This window comes from Pituophis catenifer, unplaced genomic scaffold (genome assembly GCF_029215685.1).
Source record: "Pituophis catenifer annectens isolate HBS135680 unplaced genomic scaffold, rPitCat1.0.hap2 SCAF_2, whole genome shotgun sequence".
NCBI classification, from domain to species: domain Eukaryota; kingdom Metazoa; phylum Chordata; class Lepidosauria; order Squamata; family Colubridae; genus Pituophis; species Pituophis catenifer.
In genome coordinates, this window is record NW_027256882.1 from 177,103,544 (window position 1) to 177,117,825 (window position 14,282).

Below are 14,282 nucleotides of genomic sequence, written 5' to 3' on the forward strand. Positions count from 1 at the left end.
CCTGACAGACCAGCCTTTACCGGTCTCTTTAGACCATCTCTATTTAAGTCCTTGTTACACAAGGCAAAATCGACTACTCACATGGCCACCTCAGATGGTCTCTCTGATCAGCCAACAGCATCTCAACCACACGACGCTCTGTTTAATTTTCCTAAGACCGAACAAGCCTATATTCCGTGCCCTCAACTTTTCACGGAAGTTGTTCAATGTTCCTGGGCCCTGCCGTCCTCCTTGCCGGCACCTACTGGTCTTGATTGCAAATTATATTGTTTGGCTCTCTCCTGTTTGTCTTTACCTGCTGTGGATACTCCCGTGGCTAACTTGACTTCATCTTCCTTGCTCCTGTCTCACAACATCGCCGACGGCCTCCGGATGGAGGACCGGAAGGTGGAATTTACAGTCCACAAGATGCATGATGCTGCAGCCTGGGTGGTCAGGGCAGCGACCTCAGCGTCGTTCTTCAATCGGGCGACTCTCATTTGGCTGCACCAACTCCAGGAGCGTTTGCCACCGGAGGACACAAGAGTCCACCAAGACATTAATAAGATCGTGGCGGCGATGGAGTACTCCACTGACACTTCTCTCAATGCCGCCACATGTCTCGTGCCTTGGTCTCGTCGGTGACATCTCGGCATCTGCTCTGGCTGAGGCACTGGAGAGCGGACATGAAGTCAAAGTGGAGGCTCGCATCAGCCACATACAAAGGGTCACGGCTCTTTGGGGAGGCCTTGGACCCGATCCTCATTGAGGATAAAGACAAACGTAAGGTCATGCCTTCCTCATACAAGTGGGCCGATCATCAACCTTCGTCATATGGCCAGAGGCAGCCCTTTCGGACTGACCCCAGACCCAGCGGGTCCTTCGCCACGAGACAATACTCGCATGGAGTTGACTGTCCCTATGACAGATCATCCTTCCGAGACCGCGGCAGATGCTCTGTCCCATCCAAGCGCCCCTTCAGAGGTACGGGGACCCGTGCCTTTAGGAGAGGCAAATGACTCCATCATCTTCCCATTGGCGGTTGCCTCCAACACTTCTCCGCTCAATGGGAAGCATTGACAACGGATGCCTGGGTCCTACAGACTATCCAACTGGGTTTGACCTTGGAGCTTCACTCCTGCCCTCATACCAGGTTCATCCAGTGCCCAGTGTCGTCCAACCCGACCAAACGTCGGTTGATGGAGGCGGAAATACAACAACTCACCGACATTTGTGCCATAGAGCCAGTTCCCACAGAACACTGTGGGACCGGTTTCTATTCAATCTTTTTCCTAGTTCCGAAAAATTCCAGAGGCTGCAGAGGGATCCTGGATCTTAAGGAACTGAACAAATTCGTGCTTTACCATCAGTTTGGCCTAACTCTCCTCTTTTAAATTTTTTAATTCGTGATTTTATAAATTGGGTGTTTTAATCTGCGTTTCGGCCAAAATATTTAATAATTTCAAGGGATTTTTAATATTTGTATTATCTGTATTTTATCTTGGCTGTTCACTGCCCTGAGTCCTTCGGGAGTAGGGCGGTATAGAAATTTGATTAATAATAAATAATAATAATCAGTTCAAAATGCAGTCCCTGAAGTCCATCTTGGGATGCATTCGAGAAGGGGGCTGGATGACCTCCATAGACCTCAAGGAGGCCTACCTTCACATCCCGATTCGACCATCACAACGTCGCTTCCTCCGCTTCTCATACAACCATCATCATTTCCAATATAGGGCCATGCCCTTCGGGCTTTTGTCCGCCCCCAGGACATTTACAAAAATCCTGGCAGCTGTGGCTGCACATCTTCGGCAGATTCCCATCAGAGTCCTGTGTTATTTGGACGATATTCTCATCCTTTCGTCCACACAGGATCAGGCCATGCGAGATCTGGCCACGGTGTGCAACTGCCTACGTCAACACGGCTTCTCCTTGAACCTGCCGAAAAGCCACTTACGCCCCACTACCTGATTCTACACTTGAGTACGATTATAGACTCCATCAAAGGGCAGGTCTTTTTGTCTCCGGACCGTTGCCTCAGCATACTGTCTTTCGTCCTCCAAATTCTCTCGCTCCAGGCAATCCCTCTCGTGCTCCTGTCTTGTCTGCTCAGGAAGCTCATCTCATGCATCTCCATTGTTCCATGGGTGAGATTTCATAGTCGACAGCTCCAATGGTTCATGCTCCCATACCAACGCTCCCGCCGCAGCAACTCCACTGCTCGGGCACCGCTTCCAGCAGAGGTTTGCAGGTCTCTTCGCTGGTGGACCTTGTCAGCGTTGATGAACGGCTGCATCTTCCTGGAACCGCATCGTCTCACGGTGACGACCAATGCCAGTCTGACCGGATGGGGCGCCCATATGCTCTCTCAAGTTGCCCAAGGCAGTTGGTCGCAGGCGGATCGCCAGAATGAAATCAACTGGCTAGAGCTCCGTGCAGTTCGCCTCGCCCTCCTCCACTTCCAATCATCAGTGGAGGGTCGACATGTGCTGGTCCGGATGGACAATGTGACTACAATGGCACATGTAAACCGTGAAGGGGGCACGCGCTCGAGACCACTGATGGACGAGGCATCTCGCTTGATGACCTGGGCGGACACTCACCTCCTCTTGCTCTGGGTGCAGCACATCTCCGGGACAACTAACGTAACCGCGGACTGGCTGAGCAGAACGCAGATCGATCAATCGGAGTGGCGTCTTCACCCAGACATCTTCCAACAGCTGTCCCAATGCTTCGGCCCTCCTGTCCTCGACCTGTTCGCACGACGGGACAATACACAGCTCCCTCGGTTCTTCGCTCGCTACCCTTGCCAGCAAGCGGAAGGGATCGACGCACTTGCCATCCCCTGGCCTCCGGGATTGCTATACGCATTCCCTCCTATACCGCTTATTCCCTGCCTCGTCCGCAAGATCCTGCATGAGAAGGCAGAAGTCCTGCTGGTTGCCCCCCACTGGCCACAGAGGGCCTGGTACACGGACCTTCTGAATCTCTCATCGCCCCTCCATGGCGCATTCCGGACGACAGATTCTCTCTCAGCCAGGGGGTCATACTGCACCCAGAGCCCCAATGGCTGCAGTTGACTGCCTGGCATTTGAGAGGATCCTCCTGAGATGGGACAATGTCTCAGTGAAGGCTATCTCTACCATCCAGGCATCCAGGGGCCCATCCACATGCCGCATCTACAACGCCACCTGGTTCTCATTCTGTGCATGGTGCTCCCGGGCCCATGTGGACCCTACCTCTGCATCTGTCTCTGAGGTGCTAGATTTTCTTCAATATGGCCTGGACAAGGGTCTTGCACCAAACACTCTCCATCGACAAGTGGCGGCCTTGTCTATGGTCCTGTCGGCTAAAAACAATCTTCCCCTTTCACACAATAAAATTCGCAGTTTTCTAAGGGGTGCGGCGAACCTAAGATCCCCAGTCGTCCACCACTACCTGACTTGGGACCTGTCTCTGGTTCTTCAGGTGCTTACGCAGCCTCCCTTCGAGCCGTTGGGAACCATTAGCCTCCGACTTCTCACGTTAAAGACAGCCTTTCTGGTTGCAATCACCTCGGCCCGCCGTGTTTCTGAGCTGGCTGCCCTGTCTGTCCAGGAGGACTTCTGTGTTTTCTACCCCAACTGGGTGGTCCTTCAGCTAGACCCATCGTTCCTACCTAAAGTCAATTCCCTCTACCAGCGTGAGCAGGAATTGGTTCTCCTGGACTTCTGCCGGGATCTGAGACATCCACAAGAGGCTCAATGGCAGCCTTAGATGTCCGTAGAGCCTTACAGGTATATCCGGAGGACTCAACATTTCCGTAAATTGGAAGCACTGTTTGTCTCATTCCTTCCTGGGATGTTAGGTCGGAAGGTGTCATCGTCCACTATCGGGAGATGGCAAAGGCTTGCATCTCCAAGTCGTACACGCTTCGGGACAGACCGGTTCCCGGTAGAATCCTTCCTCACTCTACCCGGAGCGCCTACACCATGGCATCTTGGGCGACTCATGCCACGGTATCTGACATCTGCAAAGCTGCCACGTGGACTTCTTTGAACACCTTCATCAGACACTATAAGGTTGACTCGTTCGGCTCGGCGGAAGCGTCGTTCGGATGACGCCTTTTGCAGTCGGTGTGCTCTGCTTCAGTCATGCATGAGCAGCCGTCCACCCCCCCATGTAAAACTTGCTTGGGCATATCCCTCGCTTTGGATTCTCCAAGCAGCGCGCTGGAGAACGGATGTTGCTTGCCTGAATGTCCCTTCTCAGCGCGCTGATGGAGAATCCAACCCACCCAGTCCGGCTGCCGGCCACTACTTGGGTCTTCGCACGTCTCCCTGAACTGTTTCTTCGTGAACAAAAACTGAAGCTCAGATGAGCAAAGGGGGCGTGCCTAAAAAAATTTAAAGACTCATACACTCAGTGCTGACTGCTAGACTGTTGAATAATCCTCGCTTTGGATTCTCCATCAGCGCACCGAGAAGGGACGTTCAGGCAAGCAAAGTCCGTCCTCCATATTATCTATGATAAATATCAATAAATGTAACCCATAGAAACAAAAGCTTTTTGGGGGTCCTCCATAAATTTTAAAAGTAGGAAGGGGTCCTGAGAGAAAACTGTTTAAGAAATCCTGATATACATTATGATATAAATAAGAAGAAACAATGAATTTGGGGTATTTCTGCCAACAGAGTCCTGAGAATTGTTAGTTAAATTGGTACTTAATCAATCATTATATAAGTTCAATGCTGACTGTAGAGACTTCTAAAACTATGTGTAAAACATGTATAAACTAAGATTATAAAGAAACTGGATGTCTAGGATCCCATTCTGAGCTCACAGAACTACAAAATAGTGATTCTACCCAGCAGTTCTGAGAATGTGAGTTACAAATAAATAGTCCTCCATATTGAATGCTGATTCTTTACTTTCTCTCCCTGTTACCTCTATACATTTCCTCTGTCTTTCTCTCATCACAGAAACAAGTGTTGACGGAAATCTATCCAAGGAATTTCCAAACTCTTCTGTAATGCAGCCTTCAACTCCAATAAAACAGGTAAAGAACAACAAAGTTAGAGTGACCTGACTTTACCATCACTGATTCTTCACACACACCAACAGATATTTATGAAGCACATGGAAAAAAAGGGTTATGATAACACAGTAATTGGGAGCAGAATTTCCATTGCTAAGCAATATAGTTGTAAAGCATGTTGTGTCAAACCCCAGTGGGGTTTGCCATACCTGGGGGGAGGGGATTTAGAGAGGCAGCAGCAGTGACAAGCGGCAGCGGTGAACGGTGGCAGCAGCCCCGACCGCCTAGACCAGCTGATCGGTGGCGTTGCGGGCAGCCGAGAACCGGCCACCGATCAGTTGGTCTAGGCGGAGCAGTTGTTTGCATCGCTTGGCAATGACAGTCCCAGTTGCCATCATAGCCTCCGGATCATGTGGGTCGTTAAGAGGTAAGTGGCAGGAGTTCCAGGCAAGGAGCAGGGTGGGTGGGTAGGTGGGTGGGTGCTGTGGGGAGGTGCTACAGGGCATGGGCCAGCTGGAGGAGAGTGCAGGCAGATTGGCAGGGAGAGAACTTCTGACTGTGGGCAAGCTGCAGGGGATGCAGGCAGTTGGCAGGAGCCACAGGCCAGTGCTTTTGAATGCAGGCAGGTTGGCAGGGGCTATGGGCAGGTAATTCTGAGCACAAGTGGGACAGCGGGGACTGCAGACAGGCACTACAGAGCATGGGCGGGCTGGTGGGGGCCACCACAGAGCAGGTACTACAGAGTAAGATCGTAAATGGTGATCACATGACTGCAACTCATTCTGACATCATAATTGCAAGAATGGCATCCAGGTACCCGGATCACAATCATGTGACCATCAGGATGCTGCAAAGGCCACAATTTCATAAACTGGTCGTAAGTCTATTTCATTCAGCGCTGGTATATTTTTCAACAGTCACTGAATGAGTAGTGGCCATAACTCGAGGACAACCTGTATACTTTGTGCAATATTTTGGGTAATAATTATGCTAATGTACAAAATGATATATAATACCTAATGACAATATATAGGGAATAATAAATCATACAGACATAAATAACAAGGTACATTCAGTTATATTTTAAACTTTATATATATATATATATATATATATATATATATATATATATATTTCTCTTTAGCCAGGTTCTACCTACGTAAACCAAAATATTATGCAGCCCTAGTTCAGTGAAATCACAATTCACTAGTTTCTGGGCTTTTTTTCTTCTGGCAGCCAGAAGAAAAAAAAGAATATTTTCCCTATATTCTTTTTTCCCCCTAAATTTTATTTATTCTTAATATTCCAGTCACCACACCTTTAAATGTATATATCCTTAACATTTACATAAGTAGATCTCATATTGCCCATTACACTGTTATTTTTATTCATAGCTGAAGTACATATATTGTTCTTGGTTTTTTTCAACACTTGGTTAATTTGTTCGTTTTGAGCAAATAATATAAATAATGACAATAATCTCAGCTTGCAAAGGAAACCAGTCCAGTGAAAACTTGGCAGATTACTGACTGGTTCCACCACTTTAGGGAAGTGGCTTCATTCACAGCTCCATTATTAAATATGTCCTGTATAAACAGTTCCTCACCTATATTTTTAATATAACTGGTGTCATGACAACAATAATCTGGAGTTGATAGCATTTTCCCTAAAATGTATGAAATTAATAGTTGATCCTACCACTATTGCTTGCAGATTAATGTTTTGATTAGATTTTTTGTTTCTTCAGCATCTTGAAATCCTTTCCAAATGACAACAGTATCTTTGCAATGCAGTATCCATTTTTCAAAAAAAAGTCTAAGGCTATTATGGTATACAGGTAATCCTTGGGTGTAATTAGGACCAGAATTTCCATTGCTAAGTGATGCAGTTGTAAACTGTGACATCACATGACCACATCATTTGCCATTATTAACCAAATCCCACTGGTTGTTAAAAGAGGACCCACCCGTCCCGGCTTGCTCCCTTCTAGCCCAGAGACAGGATAAAATAAAGTAACTGCCTTATCTTGACCTCTCCCCACCTGCCTATCCCCCATCTCAATCAAAGAAGAAATGAAAGAAGTTGAAAAAAATACATTTACCAAAATGGAATCAAATTAGCAAGAAAACTTTGGCTAAAACAATGAAGAAGTTGTTAAAATTATTCCAACTGAAACATTGGCCCAAATGAACCAGTTGATGTATGCCACGGTTATGTAACTACTGAGGAATTGGGGCTTCAAGTACGAAGGAATGAAGTTATTAAGAAAGGAAAACCTAAATGGTACATGTAAATAGAATTGAAAATAAAGAGAATTTTCATAAACTTGAGCAATTTAAAGAATTTGAAGCAAGGAACTTTGAAAAATCAATCAAAACTGTGTGTGGGTGTGGGTAAAGTACAACCTGGACAGTAAAGGAATTTCAGAGTTATGGCAGTTTCCAGGGAAGATCACGTAATATGAGAATCAAATGATTCAATTTCTGCAGATTTTGCAATTTAGAGCAAATCAATATTAAATTCTACAAAACCCTTGAAAAAAGGGAAAGGACTAACTATAAATGAAGCTTGACAAAAAAGAGACCCTAAAATTTTGGAAACGTTTGTGGGAAAACAGTAGAAGTACAACATGGTTCAAGCAAGTTGAACATGCATTGGAAATAGTCAGTATGAAAAACATTAGAGCAGGGATATCAAACTGCCGGCCCACGAGCTGGATGCGTCACACACAGGCTACACCCACCCCAGCTCCACAAAGGGAAAATCGTGATACATCATGTGATGGCAATGTGACACTGCAAGTTTGACACCCGTAAGGTAATTGAGGAAATGTTATGAAAGCAATCCGAGAAGGTAAAAACTGGAATGCTCCTTGAGCCGATGATCTGCATGGATTCAGGTTAATCTACATCTGAGGTTGGCAGACCAGACCATTTTCTGATTTTTGGAAGTACCAAAAACCAGAAAATGACTAAACAATTAAAAGGACATTCCTAATTCTATAGGATAAGGAGAAGGGGAAAGAACCTGGAAATTACAGATATAGCCTGTTTGCCAACAAATACAAGCTACTTATGGGCATAATTGCAAATCAAGTCTACAGCTATTTGAAAAGTAATGATTTACTCCTATAGAGCAAAAAGGATGCTGCAGAAGCTTTAGAAAAACAAAGGACCAGTTACTGATGATAAGATGGTTTTAAAGGATTAAAAAAACACAAAATTGTTCAGTGCTTGGAATAGAAAATAAAAAGGCATTCAATTCTATTTCACAAAGCTGGATTGAGAAATGTCTCAAAGTTTTTGCAATCAGTAGAAACATTCAGCAATTTATGAACATTTTGATGAAGTTTTGATGAACAAAGCTGACAACTAAAAGTGAAGAATTAGGAAAAGTTGAAATCAAAAGGAATTTTCCTGGGTGACTCATTATCCACTTTACTGTAAAGTATTAATGGCCTTACTGACAGCAATTTTGAATAAGACAAATTATGGATATGAATTGGCAAAAAAGGAGTATAAATTTCATATTTACTCTGTATGGATGATTTAAAATTATTTGGAAAAACAAAGGTTGAACTAGATCCTTTATTAAAAAACACAAACGACTTCAGAAAAGAGATTGGAGTGTTATTTGACATTGAGAAGTATGCAACCATAGCCATAAGGGCAGGCAATATTGTTGCAGATGATGGAATATAGTTTAGCAATGAAGATTTGATTAAGGTAGTAGCACCAGAAGAAGGCTACAAATATTTGGGAATTTTGGAAGCTTCCAATTTATTCAGAAACAAGTAAAAGAAAATACTTCTTGCAAATATATCAAATGTGTTTGAAAAATGTTGAAATCAAAGCTAATTGGTGGAAACATTATCAAAGCAAATAATACTGGGGCAGTCCCTGTTATTCAGTATACAGCAGGAATAGTTGATTGGACCTAGATAGAATTTGATATCTTGGATCGGAAGGCAAGAAAACTAATGACAGTGCACCGTGCTTTGGATCAAAAGAGTGATATTGATTGACTGCATTTGCCAAGAGCTGAAGGGGATAGAGGACTCTTACAGGTGAAACAAACTATGAAGGAAGAAAAGCATGGCTTGAATGACTACATTAAGAAAAGCCTAAAACCTTCGCTGAAGAAAGTCAGTTTAAAATAGCACTTGAAACAACAAAGGTGAAAGCTTATTTTCTTATATGAGGCACACCCTTAACATGGTTGTGGGGCTTGCATGTTCTGTGGAGAATTAAGAGCTACAATAGAACTTCAACCATATTGGACCAGTCTCATCAGAGAAGCTACACAAAGCGTGCCTCTCCCATAAACAATATGGTGAAATGTAATTTATAAAAAACCTATACTGGATTGATTGTTGCCAAGGTCAAAAAGGGCATGCTAAGTGTTGGAGATCCTGGATATCTGATAACAATTGGGGACTGGAAACAAATGAATAATGGTTGCAGGGATTGAGTATATCCAATTTAATGAAAAGAAGGACCAGGAATGACATGATAGAAGTGTTCCAATATCTAAGGGGCTGCCACAAAGAAGAGGGGGTCAATCTATTCTCCAAAGCACCTGAAGGCGGGACAAGAAGCCATGGATGGAAATTAATCGAGAGAAGCAACCTAGAACTAAGGAGAAATTTCTTGAGAACAATTAATGGAATGACTTGCCTCCAAAAGTTGTGGGTACTCCCAACACTGGAGGCTTTAAAGAAAAGATAGACAACCATTTGTCTGAAGTAATATACTGTTTCCTGCCTGAGTTGTAGTTCTAGTTCTAGTCCTCGTTGGACTAGAACACCTCCAAAATTCCTTCCAACTCTGTTATTCTTTAAATGGTCTCCAGCAGGAGTCCCCAACCTGTGGGACATGGCCCACTACTGGACCGTGGCCTATTTGCAACTGGGCCACACTTGCAGCCCCACTTCTGTGTGTGGCGGGCACTGGTGCATGTGCCCACCACTCATACAAATGAAGCTGCGTGCGTGCCTGCCCCCCACAAAAAACCATCCGCTGTTTCCACCCCACGCCCCTGTCCCAGGCCACTAACTCAGAAAGGTTGGGGAGTGCTGGTCTACAGGACTCAGAACTGTTGGTTGAGAAGCCAGGGCCAGCAGCTGCAGGATTACTGGGAAAAAAATTGTTTTCCCATTGCAAATATAAGAAGGCTAAAACAAAGAAATGATAAAATAATTTGTAATCTGTTATTACAAATCAAGTCTGACAAAAAGAGGAAAAATGTACTAGTTCTGGAAAGAACAACATCAAAATCATAACAGAACAGAGGCTGGAAGAATATTTATAATAAAACTGTTGTTCTCATAAGTATATCATACATAGTTTGGCTACTATCTTGTTGCTTAACATAACCATTTTAATCAGCATTGCCTTGCAGAAATATATGATGTCCATTCATTTAAATAAAGCAGTACATTCTGAGGAGAAATAAGTATACTTAAAATGAAAGTAGCATTAATTCTATAAATACTTTTTATTTCCCCATGGTTCTTGCTAAAACATAACCATTTTTATCCTAAAAATTAACACTTTTGATACAGACTGAGAATAAAATTTTAATAAGATTGGGATCCTGTAACCTGTAGGTTGTATCTAATCCTAAATTTTTATAGCCCCCACTCAACCTTCAAACATGAGCTACCAAATCTTGGCAGCAAACAACTGTTACATAGTGGTTAAAATTGCAGAGTTAGACAGGGATGAACCAGGTTTGATAATTGAAATTTATTGGGTGATTTTGGTCTGTCACTTTCTTTTGATTCATACTACTCACAGGATACCACAGTGATAATACCAATGTATGCTACTTTGAGCACGCAGAAGTAATGGGTGTTAAAATATAATAAATAAAACATAATTTTTCTCCTCTTAAAGATGAACAATTAGAAAATAAGTAGTAAAAGAGCTTGAACTTCAGATTTTTATAGGTCTTTTTAGAATAACGATCATTCAATTATGATGTAGACTTTTTCTGACCTACAACATATTTTTCCAAGTAGTGTGCTTGAAAAAGAGATTAAATCAATACCTATTGGTGCAATGGAGCTGGAAAGTAAAGTGTGCTGTTTGTTTCCTCTATAGGCATGCAATTTTAGGGTTGTTATGCCATAACACCTGGTAGAAAAAGGCACATTCCTTACTCTCCTGATGAAACTTAATGCTCTGTTTCTACCACTCCGTAGGTAGCTATGAGCGTTCATCACACTATAGATAAATATATTATTTTGCTACTCTTTTTCACATTCTATTTTTTCTGCTTTTTCCTTCACTGCCTAGATTCCAGAACTCACAATCACTACTAACTCACCAGAAAAGAAGGACCCTTCTAGAGATCATCTCGTAGATTTTACTGATTCCCCACAGGGACATGCTATCAGGGTCCACACTACATCTCATGAGGAGCTGAAAGTGCCATTGGGTTTCATGCTAGGTGCTGAACCCCATCCCTTGGGACAGTGGGATGCTCCTGAATTCAGCAAGTGTGACCTCACCACAGAGGGCTCCTTCATGGAAGAATGCATGGAGGAACAGTTGAGAAGATACCAAGAGCTGCCCCATCGTTTGGAGGAAGATGCCATAGATCGAGAACTGGAACAGCTTTACTTGTCCCATCTGAGCCGGCTTCGAGCAGAGGAGCTTGGAGGAAGAGGAGAGTGGTCTGAGGACAGCTCAGGCAACAACACCAGTCCTGTACCATCTCTCATTGCATTGCGTCAGAGTGTCTTGACTGATCGTGACCTGATAGTCAACTGGACAGGCCCAGAGAGAGCACTCAACAGTTCCCTGGCAAAAGAGATCACACTGTACTATGCTAAGCAACGGGGCGATGACTCCAGAGATAGTGAGGAGGAGGGAATTATGGCAGGATATGCAACACAGGGACCACCTGGGATGGTGGGATCAGGCCGTGATAGCCCACCAGTCTTACTAGAAGGCTGCTTTCTAAATCATCTGGAAGAGGGAAATGTCCAACAGAGTCCAATGAAGGACTCTGACTCCTTTCCCAGCTTGAGAGTGGTGGCACCTAACACCTTGAGGCCGGTAATTCCAGAGGCTATGGTGATGCCCCTTGTAGTTCCAGCCCGGACACTAGTGCCCCTACCAAAGCGGCCCACAGACCTGCCATCCAGCCCTCTTGATGCCCCTGGACAAGGCAAGAGCCAGGGCTTCTTGATAGGGCATGGCAGCCTCTGGCTGGGTGAGGGCCTTCATGTCCACAAGCCCCCTGAAACCAGTCCTGTTCCTCATAATGAACTTGAAAAGATCTTGACACGCTCCCTGCGGTTCCTCAGCCTCTTTGTCTTCCTTCCCGTGGTTTTCAACAGCTGCATGCCTTTGGTGGCCGTTACACTTTACCTCCTTCTGGATTGGTTCTCATAATTGGTATGACTCTCAGAAGTGCCAAAGGCTCATGAGAAGATCTGTAACTTGGCTCTATTCCCGTTTCACCTGATCAACTAAAAATTTGGCAGTAGTATCAGATCTTTTTAGAGTTAATAGCACATCCATTCTAAATTTCCCAAGGTTCAGAACTATTTATTTTTATTAGATCATCTGGTATAAGAGATGAATTGCTTGGACAATAAAAATGAGCTATATGTGAAACTTGCCATGAATTGGTTCTGAGGTAGCATTTGTAAGACCCAGAGCGGGTGACAGAGGGCTCAAAGCCCCAATAGCCCTCCCATTCTCCCTTTGCACAGTTTATTCAAGAAGGTTAGAAGCAACAGCATTGTCCATCCTTCATTTTCAAATATAGAGAGGCAATTAAGTATGCCTTAACGGCCTCAAATCCTACTCAAAAAGCCAGAATATTATTTCTCTTTTCCATCTTTAAAAACAAAATTCCTTGTTAAAATTTAGTAGACTTTATCTCTGTGTCTTTGGCCTTGCTCTTTCAGGTACTTGGCTGGAATCCAGTTAGCTTACTTATAAGAAGCAAGTCAAAATGGCCCATGTAAAACTTAAGATAGAATGTTTTATTTAAATTCTGTATGCCCATTCTCTATATATTAGTGCAAAGTTTGGAAACTAAATTCCTAGTAAGTTTGAGGAGCCTCTGGTTTTATTCTATTACAAAGTACCAACCTGTTCTGTGTAAGAGATTTGGAGAAATCAACTAGCTAGCTCAGTTTCTATCTTGCTTTTCTCATGTGCAAGTACAAATGATTACTAATTAAGTGAATTCTGCATTAACAAACAAACAAAAATCCCATTGAGTTAAAAATGACCCCACACCTAGTGCTTATCTATTGTGGAAGTTCCTTTGGCTCTTTGGGAAAGAATGTAGGCTTAGACCTGAATATACTACCCTATGACTTAGCAGTCTATCAATGTGAAAAAGACTAATTAACAGATGACCCCTAATCCCCATTTATTTTTACAAGGCTGGGAAATTGTAAATATGTTTTGAAAATATCATGAAGCACTTTCTTTCAGAATGTTCTCCTGTGCCAGCCTCAATGAATTTAACAAGAAAAGTCCAAAGGCAAAATAGCACTTTTGTTGAGCACCTGATTTCAGAAGGATTTGTGCAATCCTGCATTGTGCTCCACGTTTCTGTAATTTCCCATTATTTGAATGAAACAGGGAGACAGACAGAAGTTTTCCATTCCAAAGAAGATGGCAGCATTTTCAGTTTTTTGTCCGTACAGCTTCTGCAAAATACAATCACAACCATTCCAGATGGCCTCTACAATTGCACAGCCAAGTTCCATTCATGCCCCTATCCTGAGCCATACCCAGCTTCTTAGGAAGAAACTTTGGACTGCTGACTGTCTGTGCTTCTAGGACCCCTTTTCACTCCTGGATCCTACACTTCTCTGCCACTGGCAGGGTCCAACGTAGAGGACTACAGGAAAGCTCCTTAAAACAGATGGCCCCATATTTATTTTTGTACCTGGTGGGAAGGCTGACTTTTTCTACCGTAGAATTCATCCCAAGATAGAGATTTTATTTATTAACAACTAGCAGTACAAACCCAGGCTGGTGGGTTTGCAGAAGATTAAAATAATTTATATATACATGTTTGATGTCTGCAGCAAAGGAGTAGATTGGAAACATCCTGTGTCTTTATGTGCAATAGGTTAAAATGGCACTGAACTTGCTGTAAGAAGAAAGCCCACCCGCTTTCATGCTGCTAAATGTTTTTCATTAACTTCCTCTTGAATGTTGTACTGTCAACAGCTGCTGTGATATAGCTTGTGGGGCCTTGTGGAGGAAGTGGAGATATTTGTATGGGTTCTGAAGCCACTTCTGTCTGC

General features: G+C 43.7%; 1 protein-coding gene across 1 annotated transcript in view; it reads left to right on the forward strand.

Moving 5' to 3' along the window:
• The window catches only part of PPP1R3F (protein phosphatase 1 regulatory subunit 3F), a 44,446-nt gene extending 31,818 nt beyond the window's left edge, over nt 1-12,628 (forward strand). Inside the window, exons 3-4 of the mRNA XM_070935203.1 lie at nt 4,941-5,017; nt 11,296-12,628. Coding sequence (XP_070791304.1) covers nt 4,941-5,017; nt 11,296-12,399 — 1,181 coding nt within the window. The 3' untranslated portion in view covers nt 12,400-12,628. The remainder of the gene's footprint in view (nt 1-4,940; nt 5,018-11,295) is intronic.
• Nucleotides 12,629-14,282: the final 1,654 nt, after the last annotated feature.